This window comes from Varanus komodoensis, unplaced genomic scaffold (assembly GCF_004798865.1).
Source record: "Varanus komodoensis strain SLA01 unplaced genomic scaffold, ASM479886v1 scaffold13_3, whole genome shotgun sequence".
Taxonomy (NCBI): domain Eukaryota; kingdom Metazoa; phylum Chordata; class Lepidosauria; order Squamata; family Varanidae; genus Varanus; species Varanus komodoensis.
Genome location: NW_025335409.1, coordinates 7,616,169 through 7,632,258, shown reverse-complemented (window position 1 = coordinate 7,632,258; position 16,090 = coordinate 7,616,169). Strand labels below are relative to the sequence as shown.

Below are 16,090 nucleotides of genomic sequence, written 5' to 3'. Positions count from 1 at the left end.
GGTCCCAGTTCCAAATTCTATTCAACTCTATTACATCCTCAGTGTTACTGGGAGTGCAACAGGATATAATTCTTCACCTTCCATCCCCATGATGTCACTCTCAGACTCATTGCTATCAATCTCCATCCATTTACCTTTGTGCCAGCAGCAGACTAAGGGATGCCCTCTATCTGACCCCACTCCCTAATCACCAGTGCTACTAAAGCTGTGAGCCTGGCACCAGGAATGCTAACCAAGGTGTCAGCAGGGCAGGCTTGCAGGCAAAGCAGCTGGCCTGAAGGGAAGGGAGAGAGACTTTCCTCCTAGCACCGTAACCTACTATGAAGCTTGACATCTGACCTGGAAAAGAAATTTCAGGGTTGCAAAAGTCATCCCACATTCATTCATTCCAGAGAATGTCTATAGTGCTTTTCTTTAAAATAATAATGATGGTGATTCCAAAGTGATTCTCAGGATAAAAACAATGTGATAAAACGCTATGAAACTGATAAATAAAACAGTGGTAAAATAATGAAAACTCATTAAAACAGTAAGGAGTAGCTGGCAGTGCTAGCAGCCAGGAAATTAAAATTTAAATTACTGAGGGAGGTGGAAATAGAGTCAGGAGATGTTTTGGCAAACTGTGTCTTGGTTACTGGTGAGAGCACTTCGCTCTAGAGACCCCAGCGCACAGTGGGCATATTACTCCACGTGGTGGGTGCCACAGTAGAGAAACAGATTGGAGGCAAATAATATGTGGGTTGGATTTTTCAATCTGGAAATATGAAATTGGGCGAATTACTCAACAATTTATAGAACTGCCAAATAGTGATTAAATCTAATAAGCAGGCTGTGGGAGTGTGCCTTGCTGCAGCTTTCATGTCCCTTCCTGTCTTCAGCCATTATTCCTGAACTAGCCATCACTTTTGTGCAATCATGAATATGAACCCTGACCAATGAGTGGGCACTGGATGGGGAGGAATATAGACAATTGGACAAATGAAATGGGTAAGGAAGAATGCACACCCTTCGCCCATTCCTGCTCCCTTAACCTTGGTTAAGGTTTACAGCTGCACTGATGGTCACATTCATGCAAGCAAAAGGTTACTAAACGCTTAAGTCTGCACCAGTTCTTTAAGAGATGAAAAGAAAGGAATTCTGAAGCATCTTTTTCTGTTCAAACTAGTCCACCATCCTAAGCCCAGACCATGCATGTTATCTTTCAAGCGTCATAGAATCCACTGGAACAAGCAGCTTTAGAAACCACTTTTAATAACATGCTTTTATTATCTTATATTTACTTAGACCATTGGACTTACATTTAATTCTGTTTATTTCACTTATTTCACCTGTCCCTAATATCTAATTGTGCTGGAGTAATCTTTAAGGCATAACAATGCAGCTTCCCACAATGTCATGGACTTAAACAAGAGCTATCTGGATTCTAAGTGTCACACACAGAGGAAATCAATCTCACTGGGAAATCCCAGTAACAGCTACATCTTAACAGGAAACCAGAGAAAATTTAAATCATGCAAATTTAACCATCTTATATATCTGCATGATTTATTTTACTGATTTGTTAGACTACCCATGTGACACAATACTAATATTAGATGCCTCTCTTCTCACACATTCCTTTCCTAAGATGCCTTGGATCACATTTCTCATCAACCTTTACCTGTAAAATGACAATTTATGAACCACCTTTTGTTGCAAGGAAATGAGATGAGGATTTTATGGTAAACTGCTTTTGCACATTGAAAAGAACAACACATTCATATGGAGGACCCTGAAGAATTCACACTGAAATTGTGTGGTAACTATGATTGATAACACCATAAAGGTTTGATAACAAACACAAATCCTTTAGAGAATGAAGTACTAAATCAATCAGTTAAAAACTTTCCTAAGTGAGTATACATTTTTCTAAAAAGTTACACAGCTTACTTTGAAATTCAGGCTCTCCTTAATAATGGTTTTTCGAAGTTCGGCCATAGCATCAGATTCTTCTGTAGCATTCACAAAATGACAGTCTCGGATTGCTGGAAAGCCCCTCTGATTCATCAGTTCATTGGCAATTTTACTGATGCAAGCTTTGCGCTGTTTTTCACTAGAGATATCCACATGAGTACCAATGAGGATCACAGGTGATGATGATGCTCTGGCCTGCAAAGCATGATTGATGACAGTGCTTGGATTAGAACACTTATCCAATATCTGACATGCATATATTGGGTGGTTTTCCTGTCTTGGACCACCTTGGTGCTCATTTTACACAACCCCTCCTGCAGTGGGTTCTCAGCAGTGACTGTTAGTATGTGAAAAGCATCTCAGCTATTTAAGCCAAAGGCTTTCAGATGCCTTGGTCTCAAGGCTTGATTCCATCACCAGCCAAGGAATCCTTAAGAGGTCACTACTGAATCCTTGTCCATTATGGAGAATTCTTGGGTGCATTCTCCCTTCCTAGTAGAGGTTGGGTAAGTGTCGGGTAAGTATGGAAATGCTGGCCTTCCAGATGTTCTTAGACTCAAATTCCCATAAACCCCATCCAGCATGATCCATGGTCAGAGACAATGAAAAGTGGCCCAACATCTGGAAGGCCGCAGGACACTCATACTTAGAATGAGACTAGCACTTCCCTTATCTTTGCAAAATTCAAAGGAAGATTAGAAATTGTGGACCAGGTTTTCAAGGTCCCTTGACTAGACACCCTAAAAGGGTCCCTTCCTCACTGGGTCTATTTTCTCACCACTGTTACCACCAGTGGTGCTCATTCTCCTTTTTCTCATCAATGTTAGCATTTGCTTGACACACAGAGGGTTAATAAGTAAATAGGCCATGGTATCTACTGCTTCTACTCAGCAACACCATTGTCTGGGCCAGAGCAAGCACAAGGGGAAGAGACATCTTACAATGATCAAGAGAAGAAGCAACTCCTCTTTCTAGGAAACTCTCAGCAGGTGTTTAACCATGCCCACCTTGATGCTGGTCCATTTTTAATGTCACGGTCCTTCAGATACTTGAAGACTACTGTAATTTTTGCCCTTAAATTGCCTCTTCTTAGGCTAAACATACCCTGTACTTTCATTATGGAACTTAGAATAAGCTTCTGGGCAAGGCTGAAAGACACATCTATGAAAGCACGCTTAAGTGCTCAAGTTTTCCCCGCTGGCCCACATTTTCAATCTTCCTCCATTTTCCCTAAGAAGTGATTGTTGAAAAGAAGTTCCCAAATCTTGGGAGAAGTTATTGTGTATAGTATTCAGCATTTCCTTGGTGACCCTCTGTTGTTTGAGTCAAATACTCAGAAGCTGTAGAGACAGAACAGGAATCAGAGACAAGTGTAAAGGTGCAAGAGCACACATACTGGCATTGACGTCAACTTTCTGTGCATGCCAGCTGCATCTCTCTATCTCTGACCATCCAGCACCGATTCAATCATTCTGGAGGAAGCTTCTGTGTGAGTTCATGGCAAAGCTTTGATTCATGGAAGATTCTAGTTGTGCTCATACAAACATGCAGAGAGCCCCTATCTGACCTTCCTGCTCAACAAAAGATTTCTAGGGATACCAAATATCCATGACTGGCATGGCTCTATGACCCTTACATACACTGCTGTTTTGTATCCAGGTATAATACCTGGACAGGGCTAAAAGTGAGATAGTGACACAAGGATGGTCTTGGAACCAACCTGAAAGAGCCAAGGCCACTGGAAAAAAAATCAGAAGACCTTTGCACTATGTTCATAAACATTACATAAGATCACAGACTGAGACACAAACTCCGTGCAACACGAGCCTTTCAAGATTTATATACCTTGATATTAAACAGCCATGGCTTCATAGCATCCACTTCAGTCTCTCCTTTGCTAAGGTCATAGACAGCAAGGTACAGAGCTCTCTGGGTCATGAAGTGGGGGTGAGAGCAGTGGAATTCCTCCTGTCCTGAATAATAACAGTATGTTTTCATTATACACTTGTTTTATTTTTCTCTGGGCCAGTTCATGTGACATGACAAGCCATCATGGGTCAGTTAATCCATGGGGAGGCTGCAGTGCCTGCAGGATGCATGCTGCCACCTTTTTGCCTATCCCACCCTGGGAATGTGTTGCGGTATGAACCAAGAGTCGTTTGAGAGTTAGAAAAATTTCACACAACCTCAGAACAGACCATGGGTTATGCAAGGCTTGTGTAACCCTCACATAACCTACACTGGCTCACAAGACATGACAATTCCTGAGTGGGAGGTAGAGCTGGATATCCAAAACAATGACTGTGGATGTTACAGCTCATCATGGGTTAAATAATGCATGAGGAACCATGCTGTGTCATACAAACCTGGCCCTTCTACCTTTTGGGTCACTGAAAACTGTTATTCATTATCAGACATTTTTCTACTGTTTAATTTCACAAAAATAGTTAAGATCATTTTAGGCCGGGTATGGACAATTAATGGGTTTCTAGATGCTTTGGCTACAAACCCGATGAATGCTAGCTAGGCTGCCTCAGGCTGGTGAGAGCTGAAGCCAAAATATGAGGAGGGCCACAACGTGTCCACCCGTTTTAGACTGACAAAAAAAGGCAGCACCACAGAGCAGAACACTGTTCACCACAGTATTTCCTCTCACAGATGCACATGCTGGGAGAGCTCAGATAAAGCAGAAGAGAGTTCAGCCCTGAAACTTTTGACGGGTGTTTAGAAAAATAACCTGATCTGCGCTTTTATGCACATGTTTTCAAGCTCCAGTGAAGGGCTCCTGTTTCCTTTTCCTTTGCAGCGCTTACCTCTGCTGAAGAAGTTCATTTTAATACTGCAAAGTGCCTTGTATGTTTAGCAGCATTGTCAACTAATGGAAAAAGGGAAAATGAGGGTTTGGCCTTAGGTAATTGTTCTCTCATGTGCACACAGACACTCTTTGGAATCTGACAATTATCTTTATATCTAGGTCAGCAATTTATTATCCATTACTGCTAACCCAGTTTTAATACCTCACCTACCAAGCCTGCCAAGCGCTATTCATTATATTTGTTGAATGAGCTCTTGCATTTTTCATATTTCCAAATGCTCCCATGTGATAGTTTGGGTCACCAAAAGTCTACTAATGATCCTTTGGATGAACTGCTGCAAATTGGTTTGGACAAGGTACTGAGTGTGCAGTGTAGGAACGGGCAATGCATTACTAGTAGGATGCATGTGCTCCTTGCCACTCACTGTCACTTCACTGAATTCAGGGTTCTTGAAACAAATCTTTTAAAAAAGTGAGCGTGGAGAATGACATCCATAGCTGTTATGGAGCACCAAAGGGGTTACATCTAGCTTGCAAATGAGCTAAATTTGATCCATAGCAGTTACAGAAGTTATTTTTCCTTTAAAAGTTGTATTGTGAGGGTGCCTATAGACTGCAGCCCATCAGCCCCAGACTTTCTGAAATTGCCCACCCCAGTGTAGTGTCTTTGCTTGCTAACCACAGGACTCACTTTCCAGTCTCCTGGCTTGCTCAGGGCCTGGACCACATGGGCCCAGACCACACAATACTACTGAGGAAATGACAGAGCAGTTTTGGCTTACCTTTACTGGATCTTAAAAACAGGATGTGCAGTGGGATTGGCAAAAGGGAGAAGCATAGCAGATCTCAAACCAGTTGTGACCCTGCATATGTGAATGGCCATAAGAACACAAAGATCTTTCAGTTTGACTCTATATGAAACATCAATATGAGGAAATACCTGCAAAGTCCCAGACATTTAATACTAGTTCTTTCTTTACTTTGCCCTTCACAGGAATCCTCCAGTCATTCACATCAATTCCAACTGTAGCATTCTGAATTCCCAAGTCAGGTCGCTTGCATCTCATTAGCTGTTGCAGCAGTGTAGTTTTACCACTGCCACTGTTTCCCACAATCATGAGTTTCATCCGGTTATAAGGGACAGCCTTCTTTAAACGTTGTTGAAGAAACCTGGGATATGGAAAATGAACATTAAGAAAAACACCCCTTTATAGATAGTGTTTGTTTCAGAATTTAGTGTGCAATTGTTCCACTTCAAACACAGACTTTTATAAGGGCTTCCACCTGGTCATACACTTCCATCACCACTGCCCTCTGGCATGGCTGGAAGGAGTAGTTAGAAGTTTCTGTCTGAGTCCAGCCAGAATTTAGCATATCTATCCAAACACAGATGAAACCTTGGCTTGTTTCAACTATGCATCGTTAGGACTAACCACTGCTGATTTCATTTCATCCGTATAACATCCAACAGCCAAAGCTGATCTAGGTTTGAACATAATACTAAGTTCTGGTTAGCCTGAGGAAGAAGTGAAAGTTTCTGGACATCCCCTGTGTGCCATGCCTGAGGAAAAGAGGGGATTGCTTGAGCCCAAGGATCACCTAGGCTTGTTCTATTGTTACATGTGAATATGGACAAAGAAACTCATTCTGAAAGTTAAATATCTTGTGAACAAGCGCTGCAAAAAATAAAAATGACAACAAAGCAACGCTTCAATTCTTTATTAGTAATACCTGTCTAGTTTCATATAAGGAAACAGATATGAGGAAGCTGACTGTCTTTTGGCTTGTAAGGAGAATCCAGTCCTATCTTTTTTAAACAGTCCAGCATATTTCACTCACTCACAAAATGAGAGAGAAAGAGAAATTAGACAGGAAACTTACCTTATAATATCCTTGGCTTTGCATCCCACATGTTTGAAGTCCAAGTTAAGATGCAGCCCTTCCAAAGGAAGGTCCCAGATTTTGGAGAGCTTTCCCATTTCATCGGGAAAGCATCTTAAATCTGAATTGTAACTTACATCAAAAGATGTCAAGTTATCAAGGAAGCCAATCTGAGGAGGAATCTTGAGAGAGAAAACAGCAGAGTATTAGTAAAATGATTTTTTCTTGCAATCGTATAATACGTGTAAATTCAAGAATATAATCTAAGTAGCTAATGGGAACAAATATATATATTTATATATATTTTAGTCTCATTTTCATATGTCAATTATTAGTTATTTTACCATTTTCAGGATTATATTCTTTAAAATGGTGCACCAATTTACAAAGTAATCACTACATTATTCCTGTGAATAAATTACAATTTGGAACAGCTAAATAATTTAAAATAATTTAAAAGACATCATCTCTCCCTTCCACCTGTAGCAATACATGTTTCCATGAATGTGCCAGTGTACTTGTTTTTATGCTTGATCCTTGACATTATGCTACCCTTGAAGAGATGTTTAAATGGTGTCCAAATTCCCCTCCAATACCACCCTGGAAATCCTGGGCTTTGTGATTACCTCCTAGCTATCTCTCTAAAATGATCTACAGATCCAGAAGAAATATGGATCTATAAACCTGGATTTCTTCTGGATCTATCTGCAGTCCCAGAAGAAAAAGATCTACAGGTTCAAAAGACACCCTCACGTACTCACACAGCCCCCTCCCTCAGGAATACTAAAAGTGGCAAATGATCCATCCACGGTTGGCAAAGCCTCTTCAGTCCCCTCCTCTCCATTTGGCGGCATGCTAAGCTTAAGTGTAGTCTTTTATAACCTTTGTCCATGACTTGGCTAGCCAGCTGACCCCCTCCTGATGTCTCCAGGACACCCACTCCTTCAGCTCTGGCCTCTCGGTTCCACAGTGTGCAACTTCCATTCATCATATGCTGCTGCGCTCTTTAACGGTGATAAAGGTTCCTTTGCCTGTGAGCTAAGCCTTCTCTGCCTGCTAGCATTGTTGGCTGCCCTTCTCTCTTCCTCCGCAGCACATGCTTCTGCATCAAGGCAGTTCTGAGAGAGGAGCATCTTTCCCATCTGCTTCTGTGGCATGATGCTCCAGCTTGTGCGGGGTGGCTTTAGGTTTATAGGATCTTCTTTTATTTTGTTCCTAGAACCCCCAAATTCATCAACTGGAGCCTTAAAATTCATCTAAGGCATACACTTAGAATGGAAAATTTATAAAGCCAGGAATTTGTTTTGAATATCAGAATGGAGCAGAGCTTACAGTCCTTCAATGCAAAAATCATGTTCAGGTTGTTCAGAGTTCTGCATATCAGCAGGGTGAACATAAAGGGTGTCATTCCATTGCTTTGTTGCAGTTGTTAGAGCCTTGGGAGTCAGAAATCCATGTGAATCTACTGCAACTCACCCAGATATCTACAGATAGATCCAGATCTGCCTTCTGCTAGCCCTGCTCTAACTTGCTCAACTGTAAGGTCACCCAAGGCCTCAGGCATAAAAGAAACTGGTACTGGAAGACTTAAATAATTTTGCAAAGAAAACATTGGAAACATCCTGGCCCTACAAACAGTATTTTAATGACTGAACTGTGCTGAATACAGCCATCACTGGATCAATAGTTAGGCATATATGTTACCTCTATTAGCTTATTGTTGGATAGGTGTAGCTTTTCAAGCCGAGACCATGAGAAAGCTTTTTCATTCAAGTCTAGAAAGCTTATCTTATTATGATTAAAAAGTAATTCTCTTAAATTAGAGGATTTCCAGTGTATGGGCCCAGGTAGAATTTTAATTTTATTGTTGCTGAAATCCACTGAGCGCAAACTAAAAGAAATATTTAAAAAGAGAAATGTGAGTATAATTGCTTTTAAGTAATGCAAAATTAAACAATTAGAATGTAAAAATAAAAAATCACATCACATGGAACAAATGTCTGAGATGATTCAGTGTAATTCTAAAGAGAATGACTTTTGAAAAATGTATAAAAGAGAAAGTGAGAAGAGAGAAGCAACTGTCAAGAAGTTGCCAGATTCTGCAAATTCAGATTCAAAAAGAAAAAAAAGGATGGAATAGCAAACCCATAGTATAGGGTTAGGGTTGGGGGTTATTTAAAATAAATTTGGCCTGTCTTCTAAGTTAAATGAGCATATTGGCCAGTAGATGCCTATTTATTTCAGCTTCTGTACAAACAAGGAATGCTTGGCTAAAGTGATTATTTGGGTCTTGATCAGATGACTAGATTGATGACAGATGCATGGTATGGGGTCCACATTACATCTCTCCCAAAAGATCTGCACTGGGTACCAACTGCTTTCCAGTTGCAATTGTTGTTGATCTTAACCTCCGAAGCCCCAAATGACTTAGGACCTGCCCAAGTACAAAGATCTGCAAAACAGGTTCTGGTGAAGGTACTGCTACCCAAAGAGGTGCATTTGTGAGGCACACATGAAAGGGACTTCTCCCAAGTCACCTCCAAACTATGCAGTGCACCTCCTCAAATTACACTTGTCCCCCACTCTCCTGACTTTAGAAAGGGAGGAAAGGGTGTATCTTTTAAGCTTAGCACTTTAAAATTTATATATTTAAAATTTTAATTATTTGTAATGTTCTCATTCTTATTGTTTCAAATTGAGGTATAGGGCCAAAATAGCTTTTTAGCAGATAAGGGGGGGGGGAATATACAAGGGGCCAAGATTGGACTGACAAAGAAGAAATCCCTTTCCTGTGTGCCTGACAGGTGGCCCTCTGTGGGTAATGTAGTCCTTGCCAGAGCCCTTCTTGTAGATTTTTGTATTCGGGCAAGTTCAAGTGACACTGCTTTGGTCATGCACAAATCAATTAGGAAAGCTTTACTTTGCAAAACAGCCAGCAACATAGCTTCAGAGAAAAAATGGCAATTCAATAGATTAAATATATGTCACTTTTGGATAATCATCAGGAGCATTTCCAAAGTCTGGGGCAGTGGTGGGCAAGACACAGCCCATGAGCCCAGTACCCTTTCTGTGTGCATCTCCCATCTACTACTGCTGCTGAATTTGCCACAAACAGTGCTTGAAAACAAGGTACACAAGGGCCACACATCCTGTTTGGAAGCAGAATGGCACTCCTCAGAAGTTTCTGGGAGCATGATCCTGCCTCTAAACAAGGCACGCTCCCTATGCACTTACAAATTTCAGCAGCATATGTAGCAGTGGGTGAGGGTTAGGTGGGGGCGATGTAGAATGTGTCTTTTCAACCCTCAGAGGTGGATCTATGGAGTCCAGGTGGGTGATGCACAGACAGAAGCCAGAAGACCAAGGAACAGAGCTTGGTTGGTTGGTTGGTTGGTTGATTACATTTGTATACCGTCCCTTAGCCTGCAGGGCTTTCTGGGTGGCAAACAAGTACTGGACAAATTTAAAACATATAACGGTAAAATGAATGATAACAAATCGGCTGACATACTAAAAAGGATTTTCTTTTAAGGAAACTGAAAGAAGAAAACTTCAACAAAGGATGAGAGAGAAGGAAAAAAATACAGATGGGACCTGTAACGAAATGTTGCAATTTGAAATGCTGCTGTTCAAGATTCCAGATACACTATTCCCTTCCCCATGACAACTTTTTTCAGGTTCTAAGCCCATTCATCTGGGTGTTTCATGGGTCCTCCCCTCACTATAGACTTAGGCCTTGCTTGTTGGTTTTTGGGAACATTTTTTAATTAGAAACAAAATGAACCCTTAGAATATCATTTGTATTCTAAACATTTGTCTTTCCAAACAATGAATGTAGTCAATTTAGATTCCCAACAACAAGAAGTTTCACAGAAAATTATTATGAAGACTTGGCAAGAGTATCAGGTGTAGTTTTGGCTTATTGGCAGTTTTGGCAACACTTCTAGTATAGAAATACAATAGCAACTTACTGCGGAAGAAGTAGAATTGATTCTGGAACACAGGAAAAATTATTCTGAGATAATTTTAATGTTGTTATGTTGGATGGCAAGTCATGTATGGAATCTAAAAATATAAAAGGGAAATGTGATTACTTTAATAGTTTGCAAAAATTACTAAGGCAGACAATGTAACTATGGAAGTTAACAAATATGCATCTTCTTATAGCAGAGGCATTTTCAAGATAGATAAAATGTGATAATGGAGCAACTATTATATAGAAGTTCCTGTGTAATGGATTTGGAGGGTGGGAAATAACCATGCACCATTATTATGGTTTATATTCTAGGAAGTACACATCCTAAGCACCTTCCCTTTGACAATTTAACAGTCAATCCCTCTTAAGTCAGTTTCACCTGGCTTTGAAAACGGCTAGGGAAGCAGTGTACTCACTTTAATTTTCTGTTGGCAGAACACTCCAGGATTGCAGTAGCACAGTGGAGGATGGTAGATAGATGAATGCAAATGGTACAGGTAGAAAAAGAGGAGCTGCATCACTTATCAGGGATATGATAGTTAATCCCAGGTATTTGCAGCTTTTCACTCCAAACCAGGGAGTGACCAGGGAAACAATCTCTTTTCCAGCAACAACAGAAGGAGGCTTGAGGGCACAGAAAAGGAAATCTCCAAGCAGAAGGGACTCATTAAAAGGGGAGATGTCTAGATCATATGCCAAGGAATTACAAGAAGTAAATTCACCTGGAAAAGCCACATGGATAGGTCAGTCCTATGACCTCTAGACGGCCCTTAGCAGGCCATGGGATTTTTCAGAAATTGAGCTGTAAGGTCAGAAAGCAGCTTAGATCTCAGAGCTGGGAATTCATGTCTGGAGTGCTCTCCTCACACCTTGCAGCCAGCTCAGAAAGAACTGTGTCAGCTGTGAAGTTGTAAGAGCCTCACTGAGGGGAGGTGGCACCTCATTCTCCCTTCCACCCCCTTGGAAGTACTGCAGTTTCAACAGCTGAAATCAGCCATTCAGCTGCTCTGCAGAGCCAGGGGAGAAGAAGGTGACTTTTTCCCCCTCCTTCCACCTCACACAGGATGCCTCTAATCCTTCAAGTTCAAGAGGTTATTGGCAGCCCCAGAGGTTTGTGCTTTGAGAAAGAATGTGTGTGTGGGAGGGTGCACTCAAATGACACCTTCAGTCATAAACTAAAGAAGTAGCTTTCTGCACGTCATTCCCCATCTAGAATGTGATAACAGTAGGGCCACTTCTAACAAAGCATTTTATACTCTGGATATGTGGACACAAAAGTCCTGTGTATTGCATTAGTAATTAATATTTTCATTCATATCCTCCAAAATCATCATTTTTTCTTTTAACAAGAAATCACAGGATTTGTCTCTTTGTTATATAAATTTATATACCACTTTCCATGAAGATATCAAAGTAGTGAACATACAGTGTTAAGGTTACTAAAACCATACCCATAAAACACAACAAAATGAAAGAATAACTAATTGTTACTAATTAGCAAGAAAACCATACATTCCACTTTCTAGCTTGTTATAGATATTATTAAAGCTTTTTATTTATTTTTCATGCTAATTTTGTTATTTAATATATAATGCAGCTGCTTTATAATATTTCCAACAGAGCTGATACCCAGTGGCAGGGAGGTACAGAATACACTAGTGCATACTCACCAAGTAAATTCATCCCAGCATTGAGTATTTCCAGTTTCAAACACTCTTTTAAAAAATTCTCACCAAGTGAGGTTATAGCATTCTTACTAATGTTAAGAACTTTCAGTTCTTTTAGACATATAGGTGACATTATACCCGAGAGTTTGTTACTAAGAGGGAAAAAAACACAAGTGTTACAATTAGAATGAACAAATATATATTTGCAAAATGGAAAGATGGCAGATGCTAGCAGCCAATGCTTGGGCTGGTAAATGCTGTGATGCACATTTTTCCAAACCTGCCAGTTAATTACACAATTAGTGCCCACAGGATATTCCTCTCATATGATAACTGAAGTGAAATGGAAAGGAGACCCAGGCAGGCAGGCAGGCAGGCCCTAACTGTGGACACTAGAGCAAGGCACCAAACTTCAAATGTATAATAGAAATTTTCAAGACTGAGAAAATAAGTAAGAGGATTCTATTTCACTGTTGAAATCAATTTTCCAAACAGGAAATAAGAATGTGATATTTTGGCCCATGACTCAATCTCAGGCACTGGTGAGAGAGAACAGGCAGCTGCAAGTAGGTGTAAAGTGAATGAGGATGGAGGGAAAGCAGCAATGACTATATAGAATTGGTGCAGTGCAGCATCTTATTGGTTGTTTATTCCAAGACTGCCACATGTAAAAGTTATCCATTAACAGTCAAACCTGCAAATTCAAGGACACACCGCTACCTACATTCAACTATACAACTCAAAGCAAGTTTATTCAGGAGAAAAAATCACTGAATCCAACAATGTTGACTCCTGATAAAGCATTTGGAGTTTAAATTTCAGAATGCATTTAGTAGTCAGGCTTATACTTGCTGAACACTGAGATCATACAAAGCTGATGTTTCTGTTTTGGTTTCAGTTGATTATTTCAAATTGTAAGGGAGTCAATCAGCTAAGCCTCTTTCTTAAAAAAACAAGTCATGAAAGAAATCAGTACCAGTTGGACAGACATACAGTTCCCACATTTCCTGCAAACAAGGCTGCACTATTACAAGTGCTGGAGCATAAATGACCAACATATTCCTGTCCTGTCTCCTGCAGTAAATGATTGGGAAGTCATGGAAATATTGTGCACAATGCTAGCGCTAGAGCTCTGCCTATCAAAAGGAACAGAAGCACTGTGCAAGTGGAACAAAACAAATTGCCTGCAGATTTGCCTCCAAATGTGTTATGCAAAGGAAGACAGGTGACAGATGATGACAGCATATGGATTCAGGTAAGTATGTCCATAGGACACGCTTCAAGCAGAGGGCTTCCTTGGCTTGCAGTTTGTGCAGCCAGCAATCCCTGAGAAACATCTGTCAAAACCAGTGCATGCCATTCTCACCCTTCTAATATAAGGTGCTCCAGCTTTTCAGCAACACTGGCAAGAAAGCCAGGGAAGCATGTTAACTGGTTGTATGATAAGTTCAGTAGCTTTAGGGTGGGACAGACAATCTTTGCGTCCACAGTTAAGGATGGACCAATGTCGTTGCGTGAAACATCAAGGTGTGCTATATGTGGCATTTTCAACACATAGGCAGGAAAAGATGTGAACAAGTTACTGTGAAGATCCAGGCAAGTCAAAGATTTCAAGGTCTGAAAGAAAAAACCCACATTAAACCAATTATTATAAAATGAAACAGTAAAACATAGATAGTAGAATGCAAATATATCCAGCTCAAAATACAGTATTTTGCTACACAGGAAATGCTGTCTTTCATCAATTAAGTGTACCAGTTCTTATGCTATAAGTTAAGGTAGAGAAGGATGTTAAGTTGGATAAAGAAATAAAAGGTTTAGAAAGATTTAACGTTGAAAGATTGAAGACAATGAGATATTTGTGAGGGAAATGGAAAGCAGACTGAGAGAACCCGAGGCACAGCAAATGGAGGTCGAAAGCAGACTGCCAACAGGGTGGGGATTCTGCCTATTTATATTAGGGGAGGGAGTGCAGAGTTCCCACCAAAAATATTGCTAAGCTGAGAGAACTTTCCCAAATGCAGGCACTGCAAGATGCAGCACCCATATATGTGATGCACAGAGACCATGACGAAGAGGGAAACAGTTCTGTGACTGCTAGGAAAACCCACTGGATAGTGACTGTAACATAACTGTGTTTAGACTACTGCAAGGCATCCGGTATGGGGTGACCATGAAAAATGTCCTGAAGCTTCAACTGGTGCAAAATATGGCATCTAGGCTGCTAACCAGTGCAAAGTATTGGAGCCACATTACACCTGTGGTACAAGTGCACTGGATGACAGGTGCTTTTTGGGTTCTATTCAAGGACTCAGTCTTAACATTTAAAGTCCACAACAGCTCAGGGCCTGGCTATTTAAGGTGCTGCTTGTCTTGTTATGAGCCTGCCCAAATATTAAAATCTGCAAAAGAGGTCACTGCTACCCACAGAGTGTTGAGTGGGCATGAATGTGATTTCTTCTGCATTGCTCGCAAACTATGGAATGCACCCTCTCAAGAACTATTCTTGGGGCCCACTCTCTTCGTCTTTAAAAAGGGTGCAGAGATGCATCTTTTTAATTTAGTCTTTTAAATTATGTAGTTAGTTTAATGTTTTTAGTATTCTCGCTTCTTATTGAGAGATTTTATTGTTTTAAATTGTTGCACTGCTTGGTGGCTTTTTAGCAAATATGAAGGGATATAAATGATATTAATACCATTCTTAACAAGAGATGCCTTTATGTCATGAACCCATTATTTTTAAAGAATGTTCACCTTCTGTAACATCCAAGAACAGGAATGCTTCAAAGCTTTAAACTGTGGTAAACACAAGCAAGGTTTTCTCTTCCTTGTCAAGGATGGACTCATTATTTTGTGAATTTTGCTGCCTGCCCTCCCCACCTTCAAAAATCATTAAGTTCTTTGAAACAGGTGTTCTTCCTCTCTCTTTCCAGTGCAGAAGTACAGGAGGATTACTTCCACACTAAAGTCCTTTAGTACTGCTAGGTTATTCCTAGGTTAGCCTAGCTTGCTAAAATATTGGACAGATCCTCAAACAATACTTTTTCTGCAAAAAAGGAACTCATACAATTGGTGCCATGCCCCATAGATTGCTTATGGTCCTATCACATACTCTTTGTAGATTGGAAAAGTAGGAAAAAGTGTATTGATTTTGCTATTATTTCAGGGAATTCCTGCAAATCAGTTTAAGTAGTATAGCTGAATTCCAATATTTGCATTTTATCATTACAAAAATTCTGGTTAGGCCAAGCACTAGCAAACTGACTGCGGATCTGAACCTCTCTCTCTGGCTCAAGCTCCACAAACTATTTGTCATACTATCGAACCACTCTTCATGTGGCCTAGCCATCAATACATTACCAAAAATTACTGCCTCCCATCCAAAACAGGCTTAATGGTAAAGAGACATAAACATCAGCATAAAACCCTCTCTATATTACACACACCTGGCTCATTGAGGGAACATTTTCTGGCATTATGTAGACTTACCTCACACAGTTTTTCTGGTATGCATGAAAGAGAGTTTTGATGCAGCTCTAATTTCTCAAGGTGTTCCAAGTGAGTAGTTAAGGATGAGCTCTGACTGATGCCATCTATATCCTCCAGCTCATTTGATGAAAGGTCTAGCGACTTAATATATTCCTTGTCAGAGATCGATGAAGAGAAACTGTCTGATCGCTTTATGTTTGATTGGAATGTAGAGATGCCTCCTTTTTTAAAATAAATGCAGAAGCAATTTAGGAATGGCCTAATCTTCTATAGTTCCACTTTTTGTTTAATACTATGCCAAGCATTTAA

General features: G+C 40.3%; 1 protein-coding gene across 5 annotated transcripts in view; it reads right to left on the bottom strand.

The window, feature by feature from the left end:
- Positions 1-16,090, bottom strand: part of LRRK2 (leucine rich repeat kinase 2) — a 93,715-nt gene that overhangs the window by 33,533 nt on the left and 44,092 nt on the right. For all 5 annotated transcript variants that reach the window (XM_044423221.1, XM_044423222.1, XM_044423223.1 and 2 more), the window contains 9 exons: positions 15,782-16,002; positions 13,659-13,909; positions 12,296-12,444; positions 10,621-10,714; positions 8,354-8,540; positions 6,650-6,831; positions 5,709-5,938; positions 3,799-3,926; positions 1,930-2,148 (listed from right to left, as the gene is read on the bottom strand). In XM_044423221.1, the coding sequence (XP_044279156.1) occupies positions 1,930-2,148; positions 3,799-3,926; positions 5,709-5,938; positions 6,650-6,831; positions 8,354-8,540; positions 10,621-10,714; positions 12,296-12,444; positions 13,659-13,909; positions 15,782-16,002 (1,661 nt within the window). The remainder of the gene's footprint in view (positions 1-1,929; positions 2,149-3,798; positions 3,927-5,708; positions 5,939-6,649; positions 6,832-8,353; positions 8,541-10,620; positions 10,715-12,295; positions 12,445-13,658; positions 13,910-15,781; positions 16,003-16,090) is intronic.